A 26,360-nucleotide genomic window follows, 5' to 3' on the forward strand; every position below is an offset into this window, starting at 1 on the left:
TCAAAGAGCTCAGGGTGATATGGAAAAACTGGACCATGGAGGAATACATGTATGTGTAATGTTCTCGATCATGTTTCTAATAATCACTACATAGGCTATATTTACAGAGTGATGAGTCAGTGTGTCCAAGTGCAACATAGATTCAGATTTACAAAGACAAGACACCCCGTACAACACCTACATGTCTTTTCAGTCAATGAATACTGAACGACAGGTGGACTACAATTACAGTTGTGTTGCTAGGCAACCCCGCACATCCGGTGCAACCATGAATTGGAACCTTTTTCACACAAATTGCAGCTCAATTATGCTGTAATTTGTGCAGAGAAGGCAAAGAAATGGACAAAAGAAACACATTTTACTGATTGGCGGGTGAAGAAACGTGGGCAACACGGACTGTAAAGTCTGCAGGGAGCCGGAGGAGAGTGAACTCTGAAAGATTTCAGTCTGATGACAGAAGATGTATTGATCTCTGCGCTGAAACGTGGATGAATTAAATTAGAGAATACTGTTTCAGTTGTGGTACATTTCACATTTGCTCACCATTTTCAGCCAGTTTTCTTCTTACAGCTTACAACTGTGACATTGACAGTCCCCCAGAAAAACAATTACCTGTTCAATAGTAAGAGATTACATTCTGCATGCTGTTGTTGTTGCTCTGGGTACTTAATCTAGGTATTGGGGACAATGGGGATTCTAGGTCTGATGGTGACATTGGTGGGGCCTGTTTCCTAGAAATTACATTTATATTAGGGCTGTCAATCGATATGAATACTGTATACAGTGATGGGAGTTCTGTATCTATATTAGTGTTGTTGTGTTAAAAATTGGTTAATAAATTCATGAAATAACCAACTTATAAACCCTTATAAAGAACACCTTGTTAGAAAGTGAAGTAAAAGATTTTCTTAGATGTGTGACGATGTTTCTCTCTGTGGTGCATTTAGATGATAATAAAGATAACAAAGATCTCTTTATAACGAAAGAAGCCCAAGGAGAAGCATGAATCACCTTGAGGGCTCAATGAAGTATAAATGCACACAAGTGAGACACACAGGTGCATTCAAGCCATTAACATTCAAAAACACAATCCACGACCCTCAGAACAACACGCACACACACACACACACACTATATAAAAACACTGAACTGCATGTACACCATATACACACAACTGTGTTGTTGGCATCCATAATCCCACAGCATGAGTGGTATTTTGTGTGTCAGATCTCTGTGACAAGGTCATTTGCAAATGTTCCACTCATATAATGCAGTGATTCACTCGGTTAGGTAAGTGAGTGGGAGCTGTTAAGAGGGTGCATATTTTTAGTCTCTATTTCCCTTGGACTCGACTATGGGAACATGGGACGCTGGGCATGTGCGTATGGGTGTACGTAACATGAAGGCACCCGCATACACTTTAGTACAAAGATTGTCAACCTTTTGTAACTTGATTCTGAACATTTCTGAGGACCACCTTCCCAAATAAATGAGAAAAGAAAACATGACAAAAAAAAGAGAATAAATTAACTAGTAATTATGTGTTATGCTAATGTCAGCTGCCAGTATGAATCCAACATTTTATGTATTCAGGGTGATATTTCCTCACCACACACTTTGGAGCTTTTACTGCCGCGGGTTGTCTCCCGCATCACTTTTTAATTTCAAAACAAACAAATTCAATTTTGTGTCACTGAGTAGATGATGAAAATGAAGGGTGTGATTGAAAGGATGTAGCTTCTTCCAGTTCAATCTGGTGTTTAGCAAGAATGATTTTAGGGCATTATATGATTTATGATATGACACAAATCATACACGGGTTGAGGGGAAACCTGTAGGAGAGGTCACCTGTTAGTCATTCAAAAAGTTGAGGAATTCAACACTAACAGTTATATTTAGAGCACTTTATTTTACAAAAGGGTGGAATTTTTTTTTTATAGCTGTATTGAAGCCCTTTCATTGATAAAAAAAAATAGTGCAGTGCAAAATTCATTGATATATATTTATTATTGATATAAATATTACATTTTGAATATTTTTCTCGTGAATCGTTGCCATTTTATTCATCCGCCACATGATTAGACACTTTTTCTGATGACATAATGTGCTTGAATCCTAAAACACAGAATCTGGAAAAAATTAAATGGATTTCATAAGGCGCTATGGTATCAAAAATAATATACATGGCAACAATTAAAGACGTATTTTTTTACTGGAAAAAAAAATCATCAGCAAATGTTTTCCCACATTGCACAAATGTGGTGCAACAGAACATGTTTTAGTGCACCACATGTGATGCTGACTCACACTCAAAGCCAGATTATTTATCGAAAAACACATAAATATCTATGAAAATAATGGCGACACAAAATGATGTGGAGCCCCAGTAGCACAGGTAATTCATGTGAAAATGCACAACCACACACACACACACACACACACACACACACACACTACTCTGGGGTAGCTTGGCCGGGTTCCCAACAAATGTCTGTACTGGTTTGGCATCCATCTTGCAGACACCTCGCAGCAATCACCAGATAACACACACACACACACACACACACACACACACACACACACACACACACACACACAACTCTGTAGCAGGAGATTAGGTCCAATGTTAAACAAAGAGGGAGCATGTTTCTAACATGCCAGCTCTTTAATTAGACCACTGGTATCTGAAGGCACACACACCCATTCACACACACACTGTAGCCTTCAGAAGAGCTACAGAATCAGCCTCAAGAACAATAAGCAAATAAACAATACCAAACATCATTTTGACCGCACACACACACACACTAAACCTGTGTGTGTTTTTGTCACAGTAAGACGGTGCGACATCCAGATAGGAGGTGAGGCAGCCAATCAGCTGTCACCTTCTCTGATATGCTGGGGAGGCTCCACAGGACCTGACAGCCCTGCACGCCACCTCTTTGGCAAAGTATTGTACAGTATTTCCCAGTGCAGGCTACTCAACCAATCCAACAGGCTTATACTGAATATTAAAAAAGATAAATGAATGATGCAAAATTTAAAGTATATTCTTTAAAAGAACAATCAACAATTTACTTTTTTTCCGTGACGTTACTGGGGAAATTTTTCATACACTATGCCAAATTCGTAGGGTATTATTCTCTAGCTTATCATTACGTACCATTAATGATATCAACAAACCAGCACACAAAACCTTGATCAGGAGAACAACACAGGTATTTCTTTAAGGAGAATTTAAAACATAAAATGCCACCATGATCTCAATTCAAACTAGAAGGGCACTCGGAGAGCGCAGACCTCCGCCGAGGCCAAATCCTGCACTCTCGCAATGTTAACAAAAGTGAAACATAATGCATCTCTCCGCCCCGTGATTCAGATCCGATCAAAATGAATTCTTCCTTGACCCATGCTACACCCCTCCACCAAGTTTCGTGAAAATCAGGCCAGAAATTTTCCCATAATCCTGCTGACAAACAGAACCGAACCGAAAACATAACCTCTTTGGTGGAGGTAACAATGGTTGTCAATGCATGCCACCTAAAGCTGAAAACTGTGCTCCAATTTTCTTTATTTATTGAACTGTAAAGTTAAGGATTCTGTCGTCTGTGCAGGGGCATCTAGACAACAGTGAACCCTCATCAGTGGAATCATTTAGATCACAGGTTTTCCAACCATTTGTGCACATTGGACCGTTTTATATCAACAACTTTGTCACTGAGGGATGTAACGACAGAGCTGAAGGTTAAGCAGCTAGTATGCTTCTTCAGAATTGCTTGTCGGATGGTTGAAAAGCTTTGGAAAGCCTGCACACATTTCAGTGGATTAGGAAAGGCTGTGTCCGACCATTTCTGTATAGGCTATGGCACACCAAGCCGACAGTCGGCTGTCGGACAGTTTGGGGCCGTCGGTGAGCGACTGTCGGCCGTTTTTTTTGGGTGTGTGTCTGATTTTTTCGGCCGATTCAGCATCATGAATTGATTGTTCAGCTTAAATGAATCAGTGCACAAGAAGAGAAACAGAAGTGAGGAAAGCAAGCCAACGGGTAAAGTCAAGAGGAAAAATACAGAAGGCTCTTCTCATTTTTCATCTCATCTGATCAATCCAATACACAGATATTTTCACAGCGACATGGCCATCTGGAATGAAGCTAGGTGGTTAGTGAGAGTGGTGTGAAAATGGTCGACAAACGCCGCTATATTTCATTTACACATCAAAACAACAGCTTGTACTGTATATCCGCAGTCCTCAGTCTTCTGGTTTCCCTTCTTGAATGACAAATACAGACTACCGCCACCTGCTAGTGTGGAGAGTTATTTCCTCTCACGCAGGCGCAGAACGTACGAGGTAGTTGGCTGTCGGCTGTGGTCTTTGCGGTGTGTTCAAGTGCAACTTTTGGGCCAGGAAAAAGGCGACGTGGGGAAACGCAACTGGTGGCCTTCATCGCTGCTAGTTCTTTAATGTCGGGTTGGTGTGTCTGGGCCTTAACTTTCCTTCTTCACATTGTGATTGGCCTGGTGTGTGGAGGTGCAACCCTGTCTCATACAAAATTACGTTCCCATACAACTAAACTGCATTTTCAATTACGTATCAAGGGAAACATACTTTCTTCCGGATTACAGTCTTTAGTGTTTTAAACATGAAACAAAACAAAACAAAATATGCTCCAAAACTACTTTGTTAGGTTTCGTAAAAAAAACAATGGTTTGCCTTAAAATGACTGTTTGTTACGTTATTTACGCTATGGGTGTAAATCAAAATAAGTGAACATTGATTGTTCTTTCACACGGGACACAAGTCCTGTGAAAGTCCTGTGTTTATTTGACACATCCACCACTCTGACCTCCTCCCTACATGGACTATCATTAGAAACTAATTTGTGATAAATCAAAAACAGACATTATCCGCAACAAAATACGTATCCCTCGAAACGTAATTCGAAATGTAGCTTTGTTGTATGGGAACGTAATTGGGAACAGGGCTGGGAGGTGAAAAAGGAGTAAGGATTTGAACATCTCTCTCTAGCTCTCTTTTTTCTGTGCAGCACTGTGAATTCCCTCCAGGAGAAACTGTCTGAAAATGTACTGGTCTGCAGCTCGGTGATTGGGTACCACTGATTTTGATGATGGCTAGGTGTCAGTAGTGGAAACTGAAGAGAAGCTGAAGAGAAAATCAAGGAGCAGTTTACAGGGGAAAAAAATGATACCATCAAATCTTTCCACATTATACAGAGAACTAACTGCACCCAGTAGTGCAATAAACAAAGACAGACCAAAGATCTTATAAGATTGTCCTACATGTATAAATACTAGGGCTGTCAACCGATCAAAATATTTAAGCGTGATTAATCGCATGATTGTCCATAGTTAATTGGGATTAATCCCAAATTAATCACACATTTTATCTGTTCAAAATTTACCTTAAAGGGAGATTTGTCAACTATTTAATACTCTTATCAACATGGGAGTGGGCCAATATGATTGCTTTATGCAAATGTATGTATATATTTATTATTGGAAATCAATTAACAACACAAAACAATGACAAATATTGTCCTGAAACCCACACAGGTACTGCATTTAGCAGAAAAAATATGCTCAAATCATAACACGTCAAACTCAAGCCCAACAGGCAACAACAGCTCTCAGTGTGCTATGACTTGCCCCTTTATGCATGTGATTATCATAAAGTGGGCATGTCTGTAAAGGGGAGACTCGTGGGTACTCATAGAACCCATTTTCATTCACATATCTTGAGGTCAGAGGTCGTTATTTAGCCTCCTTTGCGACAAGATAGTTTGACATGGTTGGTACCAATGGATTCCTTATGTTTTGTAGTTTCATATGATACCAGTATCTTCACTCTAGCATTAAAACGGAGCCCGCTACATCTGAAAGATTGATTGTGATAGTGCGTTAAAGAAATTAGTGACGTTAAAACGATTTTGCGATAACGCATTATTATCGCATTAACTTTGACAGGCCTAATAAAGACCATATTGAGACATTCACGATGTCTATCATTTATGGTTTTGTCAAAGCTACAGCCATTCTCTGTACTTGCTTATTGCTGTTCAGAGTCACAAAGTGATTTTTGTATTGAGTCAAAGGCCAACAGACAGACAAACATTCACACCTACGAGGAATTTAGAGTTTCTCATTTGCCTGAGCTGCATGTATAAGCCACAGTAATAGAACACAAACACACCTATTACTGTATACACAGATCACCATGCAGTGACACACCACATAGTCAGTCTGGTATGGTGAATTCACGTCTATCTGTTTGATCCCAACACGCTGCCATATATTATGAATGAGACTGATGAGATGCTGGCAGCTGCCGTCGTGTTTATGTGCAGGATTAAACAAAGCCTTTCTGTCAGCGGTGACCACACACAAAGTGTATGTCATGATTTATTAACAGAATGGTGTGAGGTAGGTGAAGTGACCCTCTTTGACACGTGACCTTGACTTTTGACATTGCCTTGTCTCAGCAATGGACTCACAACGACTGGCCAGAATAAGAGTGTATTTGAGTAAAACCTAAGACTTCATAGCCGTAGTGTTCACTGTAGTGTAAAGTTTGTTACTTTTTAGTATTTTATATGAAAATGTATGAGTGTAGTTAATTTTATATATAGTGTCTTAAAACTATTTTTCTGACCACCATACAAATCTCTACCTGTAAGAAACACTGGTAAACTATAGTTTTAGTTGGATGTAATAATCATAATTGCCATACAATATAACGAATTCTATAACATAATACAATATATTACAAAACTGCATCTTTTCAATTGTCCAAATATTGCCACTGTTTTCTTAAATGGCTTTGCTTTGGTGGAGGGAATTAGCAATCTAATTATAGGCCACATTTTGGCACAAACTGTTTCATAATCGGAGAAACCCAGTCGCCATGCCTTTTTAAAATAAATCCCCGTCCTTGCACTTAATCTTCTTTCAACACAAAACTTGACACATTCACTTAAAAGGTAGCTCTGTGCTCCATATAAACACTGCTGAGGTAGGCCACAGTCAGGAATGACTAAATGTAATCTCCTTCCCCCAGGTGGAGTCTCTCAAACTGAAGTGTCTTCTAGCTTGTGGCCAGGCAGGCGGATAGACTGTCATATGTGGACAGAAATAAAATAACCCACACAGAGCAGAATTTGCACTGGACCTTTTTAGTTTAACCAGAGAGATACTATATTTAATTATGGCGTTTTTACTTTTGAAGGACCCCACCATGTTAATGTATGCTTTAGCTCATATTATAAAATATTATACTCTGTATATCATTTAAGGTTGTCAAAGTTAATGTGATATTAAAATTAGTTTTAACACCACTAATTCTTTAACGCATTAACGCAACTTGCAATTTTTAGGTTGTAGCGGGCTCAGTTTTAAAGCTAGAGTGAAGATCATATAAGCATCAGCATCATATGAAACTATAAAACATAAAGAATCCATTGGTACCAACAATGTCATACTTACGTGTCACGAAGGAGGTTAAATAACACTCGCACACTTGCAAGGCCATTTTCAAAGGGGTTCCATGACCTCTGACCTCAAGATATGTGAATGAAAATGAGTTCTATGGGTACCCGCGAGTCTCCCCTTTACAGACATGCCCACTTTATGATAATCACACGCAGTTTGGGGCAAGTCATAGTCAAGTCAGCACACTGACACACTGACAGCTGTTGTTGCCTGTTGGGCTTGAGTTTGCTATGTTATGATTTGAGCATATTGTTTATGCTAAATGCAGTACCTGTGAGGGTTTCTGGACAATATTTGTCATTGTTTTGTGTTAATTTGCATAAAGCAAGCATATTTTCGCACTCCCATGTTGATCAGAGTATTAAATATTTGACAAATCTCCCTTTAAGGTACATTTTGAACAGATAAAAAAATGTGTGATTAATCGTGATTAAATATTTTAATTGATTGACAGCCCTAATATCCTTGCATATCACTCATCACAAGCAAACCAAAGTGTTATAGATTTTTGAATAGTTGTTTCACACCCTTCCAAGATGCCATTAGTTTCCTTTAATTTCTTTATTCCCTGACTACTTCATCACAATGAACATGTGTTTGAACATGTGTTTTTGTCAAAGCTACAGTACCTTATAACTGTGCAGCAAGTGTAAGTGCAGTTCTATGTGTAAATTCTGCACTACATACTATAACTAAGGCTGATTCCTCGAGTTAACTTATTATTAAAAATCATTGATGCAATTTCTTTGCACAGGGAGCAAGATGCCTGAATATGAATTAATTAATATAAATGTTTAATCCAAACACATCATCACAGTTTGATCAGTTAAAGATACAGTACCTTTATAGGAGTAGCCCATAAGACCTTTTTTAAAATAATTTTAAAATATTTTTTTTTATTTATTTGTTTGCATTTCAGAAAATATTTTATTTAAATCCCAGAATGTAATATGATACTTTGATCGATTGATGAAATAATTGGTAGAATACCTGATTACTAAAATAATCGATAGCTGCAGCCCTAACTGTAACCACGCCACAGTAAGACAATTTTGACAAAAACAGATGTTCACTTTGTTTCAAGTCTCTACAAGTTTATTTTCATACCTTGCAGAAAAAAATGGAAATGAAAAAATAATAGAAAATCAACAGCGTCTTGTAAGGACGTAAATACACATTCAAAATCTACAACTGTTTGGCTTGTAATGTCACAGAAAATAGGCTAAAACGTGCAAAAACACTGATCCTGACCCTCTGTTGAAGTGCTAATTTGGTATCCTTCTTTACAAAGACAATTCAATACCACATGAGCCTGACAGAGTTAAATAACGAGGTATGAGTCTCTGCCATGTTATTTACCCAGTGACAGCCAGGACATTAAGGATAAAAGAATGGACACCTCGATGTGGCTAAAACCCTTGGTAAGCATCCAGCTCCATGATAAAAAAAAGGGGCAGAGGACATGGGATCAAGCCAAGGACGAAGAATGGTGCAGTAGGAGGGGAGAGGATGTTGGGAAAACCTAAATGGAGTAGAGGAGCTCAAACAAACCGAGCTATTTCAATATAAGCAAAGTAAAAGGCACAAGAGAGACAGAACATGATGGAAAATAAATCAGGCTAGGACAAATGGGAGAACTGGGACGTTGGGGGGGAACTTGGTAAGGACAGTTTTTTTTATCTGGAGGGAGGAACTGCACTCCAACCAAGGGCAACAGCAATTGTGGGCATCTGTCATGGGCCATCTGGGAGAGCCCTAAGGCTGCTGTGGCGACCAAAAGCAAATGTGACCCTTGAATGAATGACAGCAGTGTACTGGGACACTAACGTATAGTCACATGCACATGCGGGGTCATACACAGCGTGTATAAGCCCTACTTTTTCCACTCGGACGACAATTAGGCTTGCCGCGGTAGTCGGTGTTCAAGTGTTACACAAACTTTGAAGCTACGTGAGCATTTTCTAAAAACTCAACCATCAGGACGCCCAAATTTATTTATTTCCTAAATAGAAAGTGGAAATGGCAAAACACTCACTTATTTTTACTGTATTGAAACTTTGAAATATGTTAATCAAATACCGTAAGCCTGACATCTCAACAAGGATGTGATGTCATAAAAAAATAAAAAAATAAATAAAAACATACTATACATCAGCATATGCTTTATACTGACTAAATATGGTTTCAAAGATGTTTTCAGCAGGTTGGGGACATAAAAACGTGGCAAGGGATTGCTGATTATAATGCGATTAGTTGAGACAACTATGCTGTTCTCTTTTTCTGACAGAGATGTGGGCTGTTGAAGTCAGCTGTAATCCTCCTCTTCCTCCCTTCCACGCTCAAAACAAGACTTGACCTAAATTCTCTTTAATAGTTTTAGATACATTTAACAAAGGGGGGGTTACTGCAAGAATTAGCATGGCTAAGTGATGCCAAAAATTACATGTGAAATCGTAAAATCAAGCTATTATGTTTCCCATGCTATCCATCCAAGCTGTTTGGAGAACTCGGCAGATGCTTTAATGTCTGTTGAAGATTAAATTTAAAGCCTGCTAAGAAAGGGAGAAAGTAATGGAGTGGAAACCTCACTGTGATTTATTCTACATCATATTTGCTTGACTTCCTTTGCGATGCTGCCAAAAACAGTTCATTTCTTTTACCAACTGTAAAAATGTGCATGTACAAGGTGAGGAGAGTAGCTCACTCACTTAACACATTAATCCAAATCTCTAATATTTCTCTAATTGAGTGATTTTCAAAATAGATGCCATGTTTGTTTTTGTTGACTTTAGCAAAGAAAGTTTTTGAAGACTGAAATTACTTGTGTGGTTCTCTGCACTTACAGTAGGTCCTGCTAAGCAACACTACAGCCAGATGCAAATTGTGAGGGACAGGGTTTGTTTACAGAAGAAAAAGGTACTTTTACACACTGAACATCGTAAGGTTACCAACATTTAATGAAGCAACATTTTGACCCTAAAGGTCAACATCCATATGAGAGAATAGCATTTGTATCTCCTTGTTGTAGTGGAGCTGTCATATTGATTTTTGTATCATCGATACATATTGATATTGAATATTTGAAATGGTTTCAATACTCATTTTTTACAGTATCGATACACGGATAACAGCTGCGCTTTCTGCTCTCTCTTTTCTCTGATAGCGAGTTGACACACATCGCTATTTATCTTTTAATAAAAATCTAAAATTGTATGCCCTAAATGTTGTAAATTTTCCCCATTGGTATCGAAAATGGTATTGAATGTCAATATTTTTCAAGGTATTGTATCAAAATTAGAAATCCTAGTATTGTGACAACACTAGTGCCTATGGCCGCAGACTCTTTTTTCCTTCTTCGCCATTTTTGTCATCTGTACTCACGGCTGAATGTGCACATTATTAATCTTCTTTGCTATCACCTGTGTTTTGGTGGAGCTCTACATCTCAACGACTTTCACACGTATATACAAGTCAAGTAACAATGTCAAAACAGGGTCAAGTGCCATTTATGGAGAAAAAGTAATTTGTCAAAAGATTCAGTTACTGACAAACAGGTGTCTTCACAAGTTTATAAATAAATGTTCCACCTTTAACTTGCCAAATGTCTATTTTGAAGTGTCAAGGTAGTGGGGTTGTTGGGTCCAATATTACACTCCATAGTTCAAATTCTGAAAATAACTTTGATTATGAACTTGAGAAATGAAAACAACCCTGGTCCCCAAGACTATCCGATTCTCCCGTCACAGCCACACGGGTGTGAACACGTGTTTGCATTTGAAGAGGACCCCGGGGTAGAGCAGCGTTAAGCCACTTCCTGCCTGTTTCCCCTTTGGGCTTCGTGCTCCTGACAGCTCTCAGATCAGTCACTGAATGACACTGATAAAACGAGCTGAAGCAGGGACTCGTGTCATCTCAATCACAGAGACACGCACCATATCTCAATCTGTCTCTCTTCCGCCCTCTTTAAGTGCATTTTCAGCTTTGGCTCCAACTTATATCACTGTTTCTAGAACTTCAGCAAAAAATGCTAAATATGTTTATGTAAACTGATGGCGTGCCAAGTAGAAAATCCTTCCATTTGGAGGGGAAACGTATGCTTTCCATGTGGAGTGATAGCAGGAGGTGGGAGGAGGGAAGCACGGGGGCAGGGATGACTAATGAGGATGACTAAGATGTGTTCAGGGTGGTTTTCCATGGCAGTTGTCTAGCCCATGTCTCGCTTTATCAGTTGATAAATATACATTGTGTGTGGAGTTGGTAGTGAGACCCCTGTGTAACTGCTGGCTCTTTATATCGACAGATAGCAGAGTGAGCAATCCAAAATGTAGCTTGAAGGGAGATTTGTCAAGTATTTAATACTCTCATCAACATGGGAGTGGACAAATATGCTTAATTTATACAAATGTATGTATATATTTATTATTGGAAATCAATTAACCACACAAACAATGACAAATATTGTCCAAAAACCCTCACAGGTACTGCATTTAGCATTAAAAATATGCTCAAATCATAACATGGCAAACTCAAGCCCAACAGGCAACAACAGCTGTCAGTGTGTCAGTGTGCTGACTTGACTATGACTTGCCCCAAACTGCATGTGATTATCATAAAGTGGGCACATCTGTAAAGGGGAGACTTGTGGGTACCCATAGAACCCATTTTCATTCACATATCTTGAGGTCAGAGGTCAAGGGACCCCTTTGAAAATGGCCATGCCACTTTTCCCTCGACAAAATTTAGCGTAAGTTTGGAGTGTTATTTATCCTCCTTCCCGACAAGTTACCAACAGGTATATGTAGTAGGCTTGCCGTGGTAGTCAGTGTTTACAGTGTTACGCAGTGTTAAGGCATAAACCGATTACATTACTTTCCCACCGCCCCCAACGTCGTTTTGCTTTTTTTATAGAAATAAAACACATTTATTTCATTTCTGTGTATCAGCGCCCACGTTCATCAAATAAGAAAACTCTAATCTGTAAAATACCAAGCATGTTATCAATACTTAGTCGGATGACGGACGCTACAATTATAAGCTGAAAGTGTCTGCTACATACAGCAGCAGCAGCAGAGTCACAGCTCAGAGTAAAGCTTGATTTATGCTTGGCGCATCCGTGAGAGTCGCAAGTGTCCGCACGGCCAAGGGACGTGGCAATCGCGGGGGTTCCGCGTGGCAGGTTTTCGCACCTCCATGCACATGAACATTTTTCTAACTGGATGGGCGGAGAAAATGGAGAACTTTGACAAGCCTTGAAAATGTCGATTTGCTGCGAGTATAAAAGATTCGAAGCGACCGTCCTTGGGGAAAGTATAACCAATTTTTATCAGGAGTCAGATTTCACTCGTCACGTGACGAAAGTACGGAAAGTTGACTAACAAGACGATAGCAGAGAATTTTGTGTCAAAGCTAGAAGGAAAAAGCGCCTATTTAGTAATATTTCGGATTTAAACCGAGTGCTATTAGGGAACCTGTTAGTGAGACAATCTGTAGACTTTGTCCGGTGAAGGTGGCAGCACCTGGAGGCACCTAGAGTATATAAAGCATTACTGTATATCATCATCTAACAACAAGTTGACCAGTTTATCAGTAAAAACAACCACCTCATTAACACTAGAGGTGTCCCGATAGTATCAGGGCTGATCCAGGCATATTTTAATGGATCAGTAAGGGCTAAAATAAAGCCATTCATATGCTGATCCTTGCTGTACTCTCCTGTGTTTTGTCCGCTTCAGCCTGCTCCTGTTGCAGCTCCGCAGTGTGAGCCCTCTGCTGCATATTCAAGTAGAAATTAGAGAGTGTGAATGTGAAAAATTACTCGGTAAGTGACTGAGTTTAGACACTGCAGCTCTGCAAAATGCACAGATTCGCTAAGCTGCCAAGCTAATTATCACAAGCAAAGAGCAGAGTACCAAACATTCAGGTTGCAGCTCCTTCATATCAGCTGTCTAACTTTAATTTCATGAGTAACTTGATAACAGGACACCTGTCAACAAATCCAAGTGATACGTCAGTTTTGGGAGCCGTATATCATTAATTTAAACTTATAAACATGATAGTTTTGAACAAGGGCATTCAGTATTTGGATCAAGTAGCCTGTGTACAATAAGGTGTGCCAGTTTGAAAGTGTTCACAACTTGTTTCCGCTGCCCCCAAGAGGCCAACAAAAATCTGCTATGAAGGTTTAAAGAGAGGAATTAGTGCTGAACTACAGAAATCCCTCTCCTATTGTAAATAGAAAAAATGCTGCAAAAGTTATATGTGTTCACTAACTTCCAAAAGTGAACTTAAAACAATGTGGATAGCTCAAGTGCCAATCAAACCATGTGGCAGCAGATATTAGTAGTAATACTGCTTCCAATGTGTAAGGTAGGTTATACTATTAACAGACCCATGTGTTATTATGATTCTAAGCTACCTGCATTAGCAATTAATTATCCAGCCAGACTTTTGATTAAATTACTTTTCACTTCAATGAGAACTGCTGAGGTATCTAATCACATGGTGGAGAAATTCAATGGTGTTTTATTTCTGGAGCAAATCATCCCAACGTTGACAGATGACTGCAGATAAGAAGATCACCGCTCTCTCTCGCTCCTGTTCCCCTAATCATCCATCCTCAAAGTTCTTATCTGAGCTCCTATTGGAAACCTGACAGGCTAAATTGGATTGACTTTTAATTAGGTGCACTCCCCAGGTAAAATGGGTTTAATTGCCTGAATGATCTCAGTGGTTCCTCGAGGTGTTTGGGTAAGGAGAAGCACTGAATAGCTTTTTCAACAAACAAACCAGTGTGACTGCCACTTAAGTCAGTTTCAATCAAATAATTATCTAGACTCTAACATATGATATTTAAAGGCAGTTAATGCTAATTCGCGTCAAAATATTTTTCCCTCGATATGCAGTTACATTGTACGGGAATTACATTTTTAGGAGACAGGGCTGACATGTGTGACCAAATATTAAAAGAAAGTCTTGATAAATTGATACTTCCTGCACAACACTGAACAAAAATATATTTAACTGCTATATTCCTGTAGTATTTTTGCATTATGAGACAATATGGAGCTCTCCTCATGTTACCCTGAAGACCAAATTTTTCATCTATCACCTGAGTTAAACGCTCCACAGGGAACAGAGAAGCAGGAGACTTTACTTCTTGCAGAATATACACATATCATTTCCTTTACCATACACAAGTAGAAAGAAAAAGTGAAATGTAACAATAATGAATTATCAGGCCTTGTTATCCAATAGGGAATAAATAAAACAGTGAGTTATCATCGTGAACATGAGAATGATATTGTTAAGATTTAAAAATAGTACATTTTAGTCAGATGACCGTTGCTCGTTAGTGGACATAACGGTCCAGAGGCTTCACCCTCAGCTCCCTGTGACTCAGTCATGACTGATAAACAGACAGCACTAGACGAGCAGCAGAGCCACGCTATAATGGCCCCTTCAATTAACCACCTAATTTAATTTGGCCTGCTTGACTGGTTTTTTGTGTTCAGTAGTAATGGCCATTAGAAAGAATATAACACACCATTTAATGGAAGGAACAAAGAGCAAAATAATTTTAGAATAAGAGAGACTGCATGACAAATCAGGTGTGAAGCAAAGCTATTTGATCCGAGGAAAACCGAGGACAGAAATGGTTTCAAAATGGCCACGGTGCTCCTTTTCTGACTTCCAACGTCATCAGCTGTGTGACTTGCATCTAGTTTTACTGTTGGGCTTTCTGCTATAGGTCAGGACATGATGTCTGTTTCCTCTCTACGTCTGGAGGATATTTAAAGCATTTTTTCAGATAGACGAGGTTGTCTTGTGCATTTCTATATGAAATTAATTACTGTTTTTTTGTTTGATGACGTCTACTCATCTCTTGGTGATTAGCCAACATACACTGCAGGAACACACGCACGCACGCACGCACGCACGCACGCACGCACGCACGCACGCACTCACGCAAAAAAGTATTGCGATATTATTTTTTGTGATATTGTATTGATTCTAAAAAACACTATCGATGTTTAACTAATACTTTACATGCAAAGATGAACTTACATGCAAAGATGAACTGCGCCCTTTCAGTGTATGTGTCCTCTCAAAGTAGTGCTATGATGCTGGATGTTACAGGGACTGTGATAAATGCAAATGCAGATCCCACTGTTCTGACTGCGTTAAAAAAAGTAAACTTCTTTTACTACGATTTTATCGCATATGGTGGGGGGTTCTTTATTATATGAGTTTTCCTTAAATTAGAATACACAGCCCTAATCCTGATGGATCTTGTCTCATGATCAAAGTCAAAATCATTCTTATATTATAGATAAAAAAAGGAGCAAAATCATATAAATATACAGAATACGCTTTCTGAGGAATTCTGTTCATGTCCATTAGCTTATAAAGGACATTTTCTCTCTTTTCATGTCAAAGTCATGCATCCTCACTACTGCGCGTGCAGCTTTATGTGCATGCACAGACAACAAACACACATACAGTACTGTATGTGAGCATATACACCTTTATAGTGTACACCACACACACGCACAAAGAGAGACATTTTCACACTGCTGCCTGCTGTGTTGAATCTGTACCTGCAATGCAGCCTCAGGGGAATGGAGAGGTAATGGACCGTAGGGAAATTCAACCTCCCACACAGCCCTCAAGGTGTCTGCCCGTCCCTCGGTCCATATGATGGGGGTTCAAAGAGCAACTATCCATCAGGGCTGCCATGTTACATACAGACATCAAGAAGCCGGAGTGGGCGGCCACATATAAGCCAACATAAACCTTATTTTTTAAGCATTTATGCAGTAAATGCAGGTAAAATGATATGCAAAATACTAGGGCTCGGACGATTCACCTATCTCCCGATTCAATACTATCCTAATACTTAGGTGCCGATTTGATATGTATTGCGATTTTTAAGTATTGCGATTCTACAAGAATTGCGATTCGATATTACGATTTATTGCGATTTTTGTTAACTTTTTTAACACTAGACCATGGGAAAAAGTTGAATCATACACCTTTAGGGACTTTTAGTTTGGAAAATATCTAAATTAATACAGTAAAAATATTTGATTTTCAGCCTGTATGTAGTCAGAGATGTCCTGAAGTCAAATATATCAGTCATTGTCAGGCATTATCTATTACATTTTTTTCCAGCAACCCAAAAATCAAAGAAGAAAGAAATTTCCCTCTACTTTACTGTATGTGTAGTTTTTACCACGTTGGATTTAACATGTGAAGGTGCAGGTCGTATCCACGTGAAACTTCCGCTGTTTTCTACTCTTTCGTTTCGGCTCGCTGTGGCTGACTGCGGTTTATTTTGGTTGACGAATACGGGATGGATATGACGTCACGTTACTCTTACTACAACATTAAAAGCGGTAACTTCCTTTTACCTCCGCATAAATTCAAATGAAGCAAATATATCGATTCTGGCATTAAAAGATTGACTTCAAAATCGTAAAAAAAATAATAATTTCCCGACCCTACAAAATACAGTTTTGCATGTCTAACCGCCAGCATTTCGGAAAAATACTCGGAGAAGACGAAGAAATCAAGGGACTCTCTGTGCTATGTGTATTTACTAGTGTATACTTTAGCACCTTGTGCATTGATATTACATGACATAATGACGGGAGGCCTTTTTCTTCTATTTTTTACACAAAAGAGCTAGTTTTTTGTGTGAAAAAGAGGAGAGACAGTGTCGGTATGTGTTAGGTTTGTGCCTTGTAAGGACCAACAGTCCATCAGCTTACAAAAACACTCACAAAGAAGATGATTCATACTGTCAATGTAGTGATATATGAGCTGTGAAAACTACTTACAGTAGGTGTAACCAAACATTAACTTGGTCTTATAGACAGAAAGCCTGTTTCTCTACAGTTCTCAGTTTATTACGGCCCAGTATTGACCCGCCTGTGTTGTCATTACATGTCTTCTATTGATTGAATGTGGGCATTTTGACATTTTTGCAGCACCTTGAAGGATTGTTTTTCCACCTTTGGCTCCAGCTGACAGACATTTGTTGGGGGCGGGGGCTCACTTCTGAGCAGCCAAATAAAGATCACAGTTATCAGTCCAGAGGCAGGTTTAAGCTGCCACTGTGTGAAGGAGACTGTCATCTGACTTGTAATGACACAGCCCGAGAGCCATTACATCTTTGATGGGAGACGTAAGCAGAAATCCATTTCAGTGTGTCTGAGGTGGGTTTTGGGAAGAGCAATCTGTTGTGGGTCTGTTGTGATAAGATGCACATTTACCGCTGGAAGCTTCCTCTGAGGGTTTGTCATTTCACCGACAGTCCATTTCAAATAGCGATAGGGGATTTTTTTTGCCAGATTAGCCACACAGAATGAAGACAGAAGGGTTTTGTCTAAACACTTGTCTTAATTGTCACTGTTTCCGTGTTACTATGGGACATCTGCAGAGGAAATGTGTGCTGACAACACAGGCAGGGGGTGCAACAATATAATCCTGGGCAGAAAATGGTTGCTATGGAGCACTCTGGTGAATGTGAGACCACAGGACTCACAGTGGCTTTAACAGTATTGCGGCGCCCTATTTGTCTCACCTGTATTTTCTATCACTCTCCTTTGTATGTATCCAATGAAATAAAAAAATCTGTTCAAAGATGAAAGAATTAGTCGGTTAATAGATTGACAGATTTGATTAAGATGCCAACTATCTTATGGTTCTAGCTTTTCTGTGTTGTATATAATGTTAAAATGTATATTGTTGGGTTTTAGACTTGGTTGGAAAAAAGAAGCAATTTGAAAATATCATCATGGGCATTTAGAAAACTGCAGAGCATTTTCACAATTTTCTGAAGATTAATAGGCCAAATGATCAATAAATTAATTGAGAAAATAATCAAAAGATTATTCATTTAAGAAAACAATTTTAGTTGCATCCCTATTATTCAAAAGCAAAGGCATAATGCAACATGTCCAATATCAATATTTTTGTTAGACTTGTTTAAAATATGGTGCCTTTAAAAAGCTAATTTGATGGGAATTGGTTTCACACGTCATAGATGAGAAAGAACAATTCTTAATTTTAGGTAAACTGGTAAGTAAAACATCAAAATTCAGGTTTCCACCTAAAAATGACATTTCTATTTCTATCACTCTCCTTTGTATACATCCAATGAAATAAAAAAATCTGTTCAATACAGCTGAAACAATTAGTCGATTAATTGATTGACAGATTGATTAAATTGCCAAATATTTAATGGTTCTAGCTTCTAAAAGATATGGATTTTCTTTTTTTCTCTGCTGTATATCATTTTCAATTAAAATATATTTGGTTTTTAGACCATTGGTCAGAAAAAAGACGCAATTTGAAAACATCATCTTGGGTTGCAATGGTCATTTTCACAATTTTCTAAAGATTTATGGACCAAATGATTAATCAATTTATTAAGAAAATAATCAAAAGATTATCCATTTAAGAGCTTTTTTTCATTGCATCCATACTGTTCAAAAGCAAAGGAATAATGCAACATGTCCAATATTAATACTATAATACTATAATAAATATTAATTTTTTTAAACTTGTTCAAAATATGGTACCTTGACAAGGTTTCATAAATCTTAAATAAGAAAATAACATGTAATCCTTAATTTTAGGTAAACTGGTAAGTAAAACATCAAAAGGTTTCCACCTGAAAATGACGATCTAATGTGAAATTAGGGAAATGAAACCTGTGATACATCCAACAGACTGAGGTTACCATGGTGAGAGGATCCTATTGGTGGACCGCCCTGACTGATTTAAGACCTGTAGATGCCACAGAGTGGTTGGAGGCTGGAAACCTACTATACCTGTAGAAAAGCCATTTACAGCAAAAGGCGTAAATACCTCAAACATGATGAAGTATTTGAAATGCACTGCTGTTCTTCCAAATTCACCCTGAATGATCCTTTGGGAAACCCAATAGTCACAAAGCTGCACTGAAAAACACCTTCGTAAATTACCCTAACTAAAACTTTTGTATATTAATAATAGCATTACAATATAGGAAAATGTTTCAAGTTAACATACATTGATGTTTCTCTGTGACTAAGTTCAGCACAGATAATAGGATTATCACACTTTATCCTATTGTTTCCAAATTGTTTCTCATGTGGTTTCAATACAATGTTATCATGGTAGTGTATTGTGCTGTTTTAATTGCATTTTATGTTGTCAACTATCCAGAGGCTCTTCAGATAAACAATAATAATAATAATGCATTAGTCAAACTTGAATACTTTCAGTGGAATATTAATAACACACACTTTAGTATTTAGGAGTACCAATGGGATACCTCCTTAGTGTCTGTTTAAAACATAGACAAAGCACAGCTCTGGGTAATTAGCTAAAGGCGATGAGAGTGACGAGTCTTTGCTACGTCATGCTGATGACAAAAAGCGATATTCCTCACACGTAAACAAAAAATGTTTTGTGGGTGATTGTTCAATCCTCGGTGGACTTTTATCAGCAGGAGCCATGAGTCTATTGACAGCAAAGGACTGGAGCTCAAGCTGCTCCCGTCCCAATCTCGTTCCACATGATTATTCTCAATTTCACAGCCGATGGTTTTTACTGAGACAGACGGCGGCGGCCAAATGCCAAAGTACAGAGAGGAGAACGCTCTGAGGTGGGAGAGAGAGTTAGCGAGGGAGGAAAAAGAAAGATAGGCTGGTCACTCAACTTCATCACCAGTGTTTGGGATAGAAGTAATCTGTGAATGTGACCTATAGCCAGGTGTAGGATGGTGAGGAATGTGAGGCGCTGCTAGATCTTGGGCCTAGCTTTATGTGAAGATAAACGCTGGCACTGCAGGTAGAAACAACAGTAAAGCCACACACTCCTCTTTTTTCTTAAATCTATAGGTCAATGTTTTAATATCTCAAACCATTCCAGAGAGATACCTAAAGATAGCTGGAGTGATCTATCCATCATATTTCAAGAGATTACAGGGAACTGTGCACTGTATATTGAGTTGACCCAACATACGCCGTCCTGCAGCTGAAAATAATTACTAGAGCACCAAATAAACGCTGAAAACAGTCCCAGAGAGTCCCAGAAATTAGTCAACTAATCGACTAAGAGGGGGCAGCCCTACCGAAATCCAAAGATATTTAGTTTACCAACACATCACACAAAGATAAGAAGCAAATTCTTACAATTGAGAAGCTGTAACATTAGGGAACATTTGGTAAGTGTGCTTGAAAAATGGCAAATGATTATTAAAATAGTTGCCCATAAATTTTTTGTTGAATTGATTCATTAACTAATTGTTTCAGCTCTACATACGAGAGAGCACATCCGTGTGTAAGCAATGCTCACAGTAAATATCCTCCCTATACTCCCTATAACTGCCTATAAGAATAGTTTTTTTTTGTCCAGAAAGCACAGGGTGGCCTTGCACCACAATTTGTTGTTGCCCACTCAAAAGCTATGAGCTAGACCACTCAGATCATTTCGCACTGGTCTGTTGAAAGAAGTTTTTACGCTCCTAGTCACTGAAATTGCCTTTTTGAGGACTTGAGATGTGCTCAGACTGTCACTTCTTTTAAAAGCAGCCTGAAAACTGCCTTTAAATTATACTGAAGCTGTTTTCAGTTTCATTAACATTTTTATGTATTTAACTCAAGTTACAGTGAGTTTATCTTATGTATGAAATATTCTATTTAAAAGTCGGCCTTTCTTTAGGAAGTTCGTTTTGTGAATTTTAATCTCCGTGCGAGTGTGAGTCGGTCCCAGCTGTGCACACACCTGAGAGACCAACAGAATCACAGAAGGTACGACAAAAACACTAGGAACTCTCCAGCAGCCTCACACAGGAGGAGTGCTGGTGAAAATTACAGCATCACTCTGGAGAGTGGGCAGTAGGAGGTGCGGGATTTGATGAATCAAGGACCTTTTGTTCACAGCGAAAATGACTGCTTGCATGCAGTTGGAAAGAGCATCTCTTCGGTGATGCGGCGGTGCGGTGCTTGCTTGGCAGGCGGGCGGGCATCATTTGGAGCCATTTAGGTTTGAAGCTGACTCAGAGGGGAACTGAGGAGAGCAAGGTCATTTAAAGAGGATGCAGAAGATGATGACGTGGCCGGTGTTGGGTGTTTAAGTGGGACTACTCGGCTTGAATCGAGTAGCAGCTGAGTATGCCATGGCAACACTCACAGTAATGACAGTGTGAGACTCACAGGAAGAAACACAACTGAACTGAAATATGGCAAACAAGGCTCAAACATAAGGTGTTCCAACATATTGAATGATGTATAGTCAAGAGTCCTTTGCTCAAATAGAAAATTAATCAGTAGCTACTTTAAGTGTTTAAATCATTCTTTTCTAGCAATCATTTTCTCTGAAATGTGAATATTTGCAGATTTCTTTAGTCTTCAATGACAGAAGTGAACACCTTTCGCTTTTGGGCCTCTGGTCAGACAATAAAAACACTCTAGTCACATGAGGTTCAGGGAATTAAGATGCCATTTTTCACTATTTTCTTGCATTTTATAGACCAAGAAGAATCAATATATAGACCCAGAAAATAACTACTAATCAGTGAGTTCACTGTTGTTTTCTTCTTAGGAGGACATTACAATACATTCACAGCTATGTGCATTTTTGCCAACCATATATACTCACAGGGAGTAATTTGGGGTTCAGTCTTGCTGAAAGTGGATGGAAACCACCAACTAGAGGTAGACCGATTAATTGGCAGCGATAGGACGTTTTATAAACTGTCGTTATCGGCGGAATTGGGCTCTGGTAGTTGCAGATGGCTGTGCAGCCGCCACCAGTCACTAAAGGATGTATTGCCATTTTGCATTGATTCTCCATACATATAATGAGGTCCACTTTTGTGAAAAATATGTTATGCATGTGATCAACTTCTGATCATAATCTAAACGGTCACAAAAGTTATCTCTCGAATATATAATGCAACACAAAGAAATCCAACCATGTAACTATCCATTCATCAAATGTAATCGTGCACTCTATCCTTCTCGCTCCGGGAATATGTACAATCATTTAATGGTTTGAAAGAGGGACATTTAACAATATAACGGGACACACAACAGAAGTAATCCCGGTCAGTCATAAATGACAGAACAGCGCATCATCCATTAATAAATAGGACATATTCCAATGGTGTAATCCACCAATTCACACTTCAGGATATTCTCTTACTAATGATTAAATGCAGAGTGACAAAAAAAATATGTATTTAAAACGGCGTATGCAAAAGTAGCCGACTAGGCTGCTGCAGAAGTAAGGCTGGGCATACACACACATACACAATGTCAGTGCCTTTTTTTTTATAAAAGAAAAAAGCAGCTTTGTTTCATCTTTCCTGCGGCTTTCGTGGCAAGAGCGTCACCATGTTGCAGTATTCCAGCCTGTGACGTCACAAGAATGGTTGGCTCGGCTGAGTTACACAGATACAACGGTAGAGACCGTGAAAAACGGAGTCTGAGGAGACACAGGACAGAAGAAAACAAAAGAGGGGACACTATTGCATTGTTCCAAGCCTATAGAGGGGAGGCTGGGTCACACGTCATCAACGCGTCATATCTTTGGGGGTATAACACATGCGCAGTAAATCTGGCCTGCACTCGCCAAATTTGAGCCAATCGCAATGCACGACCGCAGCTTCAGTTACACTAGGCATGTGTCATACCCCATACTCCTAGAGCCATGTCCGCCCGTGACCCATCCTCCTTTCCATAGGCCTAGCATTGTTCCTGGATGTAAAGATGAGTTTTACAGTGTTTAAACTAAGGACATAACTGTCCATGTATCTGTGTAACTCAGCCAAGCCAACCAATCTTGTGATTCACAGGCTACAACATGACGGCCTGAGCTACAGCCACCCTTGATATGTCTAGTCCTTTGAAAGGGACTGTTTGTAACTTCTTACACGTATAAATCAATCCGGGTAGGTGTCCCATGTGCGCTCGCGTGTGGCTTCGCTATTCATACTCAGACTCCAACACAAACTACACGGAAGCACCAAAACCGCAAAGTTATATCTAGTGAAGCCCGTCTGTTAAACAGTGTTGGCCGCAGTCGGAGGACGCGGGGGAGACCGTAGCTTTGGTCTCCAGGGCCGGAGTCTCTGCTGTACTCTGCTCCTCTGCTCCTCTGCCTGTCTGCCTTCACTCAGCTCGCTCCACCTCACGTGCATGCGCGCACACTACACACTGCAGAAGAGTTAGTAGCTCTGAGAATATCTAGTAAATGTACAGTGGACATTTGTGCAGAAATAAATGCTGCAGCTCCTCCAGACCAACAGAGGTTTTCCGTGTCTTGTGAAGTGACGGGGCTCCACAGCGAGAAACGTTATTGTCTCCGACCAAAACTCGGAGATCCCCTGTTCCCTCCGGCCGCGGTCAGGAGGCTGAGGCAGGAAAAGCCAACACTAGGATCAGTATTGATTCATGGAGAGACCTTTCTCTGGTCAGCTAACATTACTATCAGGAGTGATATTGTGGTTTTAGCTGACGTGTGTCGCCTCACTGTTTTGAGCGATGCTCGTTTATGTCTATGTAGAGCGAGCACAAGCCCGACGCTGACTTTCGTTGACTTAACGGCCACAGGTGTCGCTGTTAACAAGAATTTCTGATTCTTACAAACAGTCCCTTTAATAAGAAAAAAAGGGATATTTTCAAAAAAATCACAAGAAAAGGAAGAAACAGAGAAATATTTGGATTTAGTAAAAAATGCTGCATTATGTTTTTTTTTTTATTGTTAAAGTTATTTTCTATCTCTGACCCTCCTCCTAATCTACTTCAGGTACAGTAATTGACACACATACACTAAGCATCTACACACACACACACACACACACACATGGGAACACAGATATTAACACCATGACTGAGACCTTTGTGGGCAGAGCCAACAGATCCTTTAAGTCCAACATTTAAATAGTTTCTCCATCCATTAACCTGGTTAACAACATCTGACATTCATCAACCGGAAGTGGTCAAGAAATGATTAAACAACGATTAAAAAATACACTAGAATAACTTCATGTTCGTGCCTCTAAAACACTTAAGTAAACTTAATTTTACATTTAAAGTAGAGCTGTACAACACAACACAAGGAAACATTGTGTTCATGTTAGAAAAGTAAGACAGGTGTTTTTTTTAGTACAAACATCGTGTTAATTAGCCGGTTTGTGACAGTTTTAGCCAAAAAGAACTGTCTTTTACCTCCTCTCAAAGACAGACATGTGTAGAAACATTTAGTCGACAGACAGGAGCAGGCTCCGTGTGTCTAAAACGACTCACAAACAGAGAAACCGCTTCGACATTGAGGAGTTAAAGCCGGTGTTCCTACCTGTGTGAGACGGTGTAACGGCTGCTCCGTTGCTGTGCTCCATTCTACGGTTGGCAACAGATTACAGCGCGAGCTCAGCTCCGGGGTCCCGCGAGCGAGGAGTCAAGAAACTGATAAAGCACGCGGATAATGTGCGCGCGCTGTGTGCCACTATACTGCTGCCTGCGCGAGAGAGATACCGAGATGAGAGAGAGAGAGAGAGACAGAGAGAGAGAGGAGACTAATAAATCAGTCAGAGCTGAAGCAACAGTACATTTTACAACAGTAGGATGTAAAATGTAAAAAATAAAGATTATATGGGCTTAAAAGTGTAACAAATATGGCTGCAGTTAATGCTGCAGTGGCATGATTTTTTTGCAAATTACCTGTCTCATGCACTACTGTCAGGATATAGTGACTGTTTTATAAAAACAACTTATTTTTAATCATGTTTGCTCCAGTTCTACCCACTGCTACTTTAACTGATGAATATTGTTTGAAATGTATCAATACTCATGCCAATTCAATACATAAGATATGTAAATACATTATAAAGACTTTTTCACTAAATATAATTGTTGAAATTTGGCAAAATTTAGATTTATATGAGGAATTATTCAATCAAAGAATAAATGGTAAATGGGCTTGCACTTATATACTGTAGCGCCTTTCTAGTCTTCCAACCACTCAAAGCGCTTTACACTACATGTCAGCATTCACCCATTCACACACACATTCATACACTGATGGCAGAGGCTGCCATGCAAGGTGCCAACCTGCCCATCAGGATATAACCTGATGGCACATCCTTCGGGGGCAATTTAGGATTAAGTATCTTGCCCAAGGACACTTCGACATGTGGACTGGACTGGAGGAGCCTATAATTTAAAATAAAACTTATAAACTTATAAATAACTTTTTTTAAATCATATTTGCTCCAGTTCTTCCCACTGCTGCTTTAAGTCATTGATGTGGATAGAAATGTAGAGAAAAATGCAGCATTTCAAAGTTTTGTTTTTCCATTAAATTTAAATTTCTACTCTAAATAAATATGCATTTAAGTGTTTTTTTGTGTCCTTAACATGGTTGCTCAGTAGGCTATGACAAAATGAGACATTACAGGCTCCCAGTAGTAGAGCCTGACATAAGGTTTTTGAGGCCAATACCAATCTTGATATTGGCTATTCAAAAAACACATAACATTAAACACACATTTTAATAAAAACCATGTAATGCTGTAACTGTTTCTAAACTACCTGAAAAAAATTAATGTACTGCAATTTCTTGTGAAGCATAGGCCAATTTGTACGCCAATACCAAAATGTTTATATGAGAAACTAATATCAGCCAGCCTTTGGGCTCTACTTTATGGTGTAAAATCAGTTCAGATTTTAAAGGGGTACTCCACTGATTAAGTTCTTTTTTTTTTTTTTTTTTTATTATTATTGTGTCATGCATGAATAATATGCCCAACCCAAACAGGCTTACAAGACACCATTATTTAGAAAATAAAGAAAAGACAAAGGC

The 26,360-nt window shown here is 39.1% G+C and overlaps 1 protein-coding gene across 3 annotated transcripts in view; it reads right to left on the reverse strand.

The window, feature by feature from the left end:
* LOC119479140 (zinc finger protein 385B-like) overlaps positions 1 to 24,988 on the reverse strand; it is a 75,377-nt gene extending 50,389 nt beyond the window's left edge. Inside the window, exon 1 of one of the 3 annotated variants that reach the window (XM_037754413.1) lies at positions 24,855 to 24,988. In XM_037754413.1, coding sequence (XP_037610341.1) covers positions 24,855 to 24,897 — 43 coding nt within the window. In that variant the 5' untranslated portion in view covers positions 24,898 to 24,988. Of the gene's footprint in view, positions 1 to 24,805 lie in introns of all 3 variants that reach the window. The other 2 variants (XM_037754416.1, XM_037754415.1) reach the window with 2 other exon arrangements.
* Positions 24,989 to 26,360: the final 1,372 nt, after the last annotated feature.

This window comes from Sebastes umbrosus, chromosome 20 (genome assembly GCF_015220745.1).
Source record: "Sebastes umbrosus isolate fSebUmb1 chromosome 20, fSebUmb1.pri, whole genome shotgun sequence".
NCBI lineage: Eukaryota > Metazoa > Chordata > Actinopteri > Perciformes > Sebastidae > Sebastes > Sebastes umbrosus.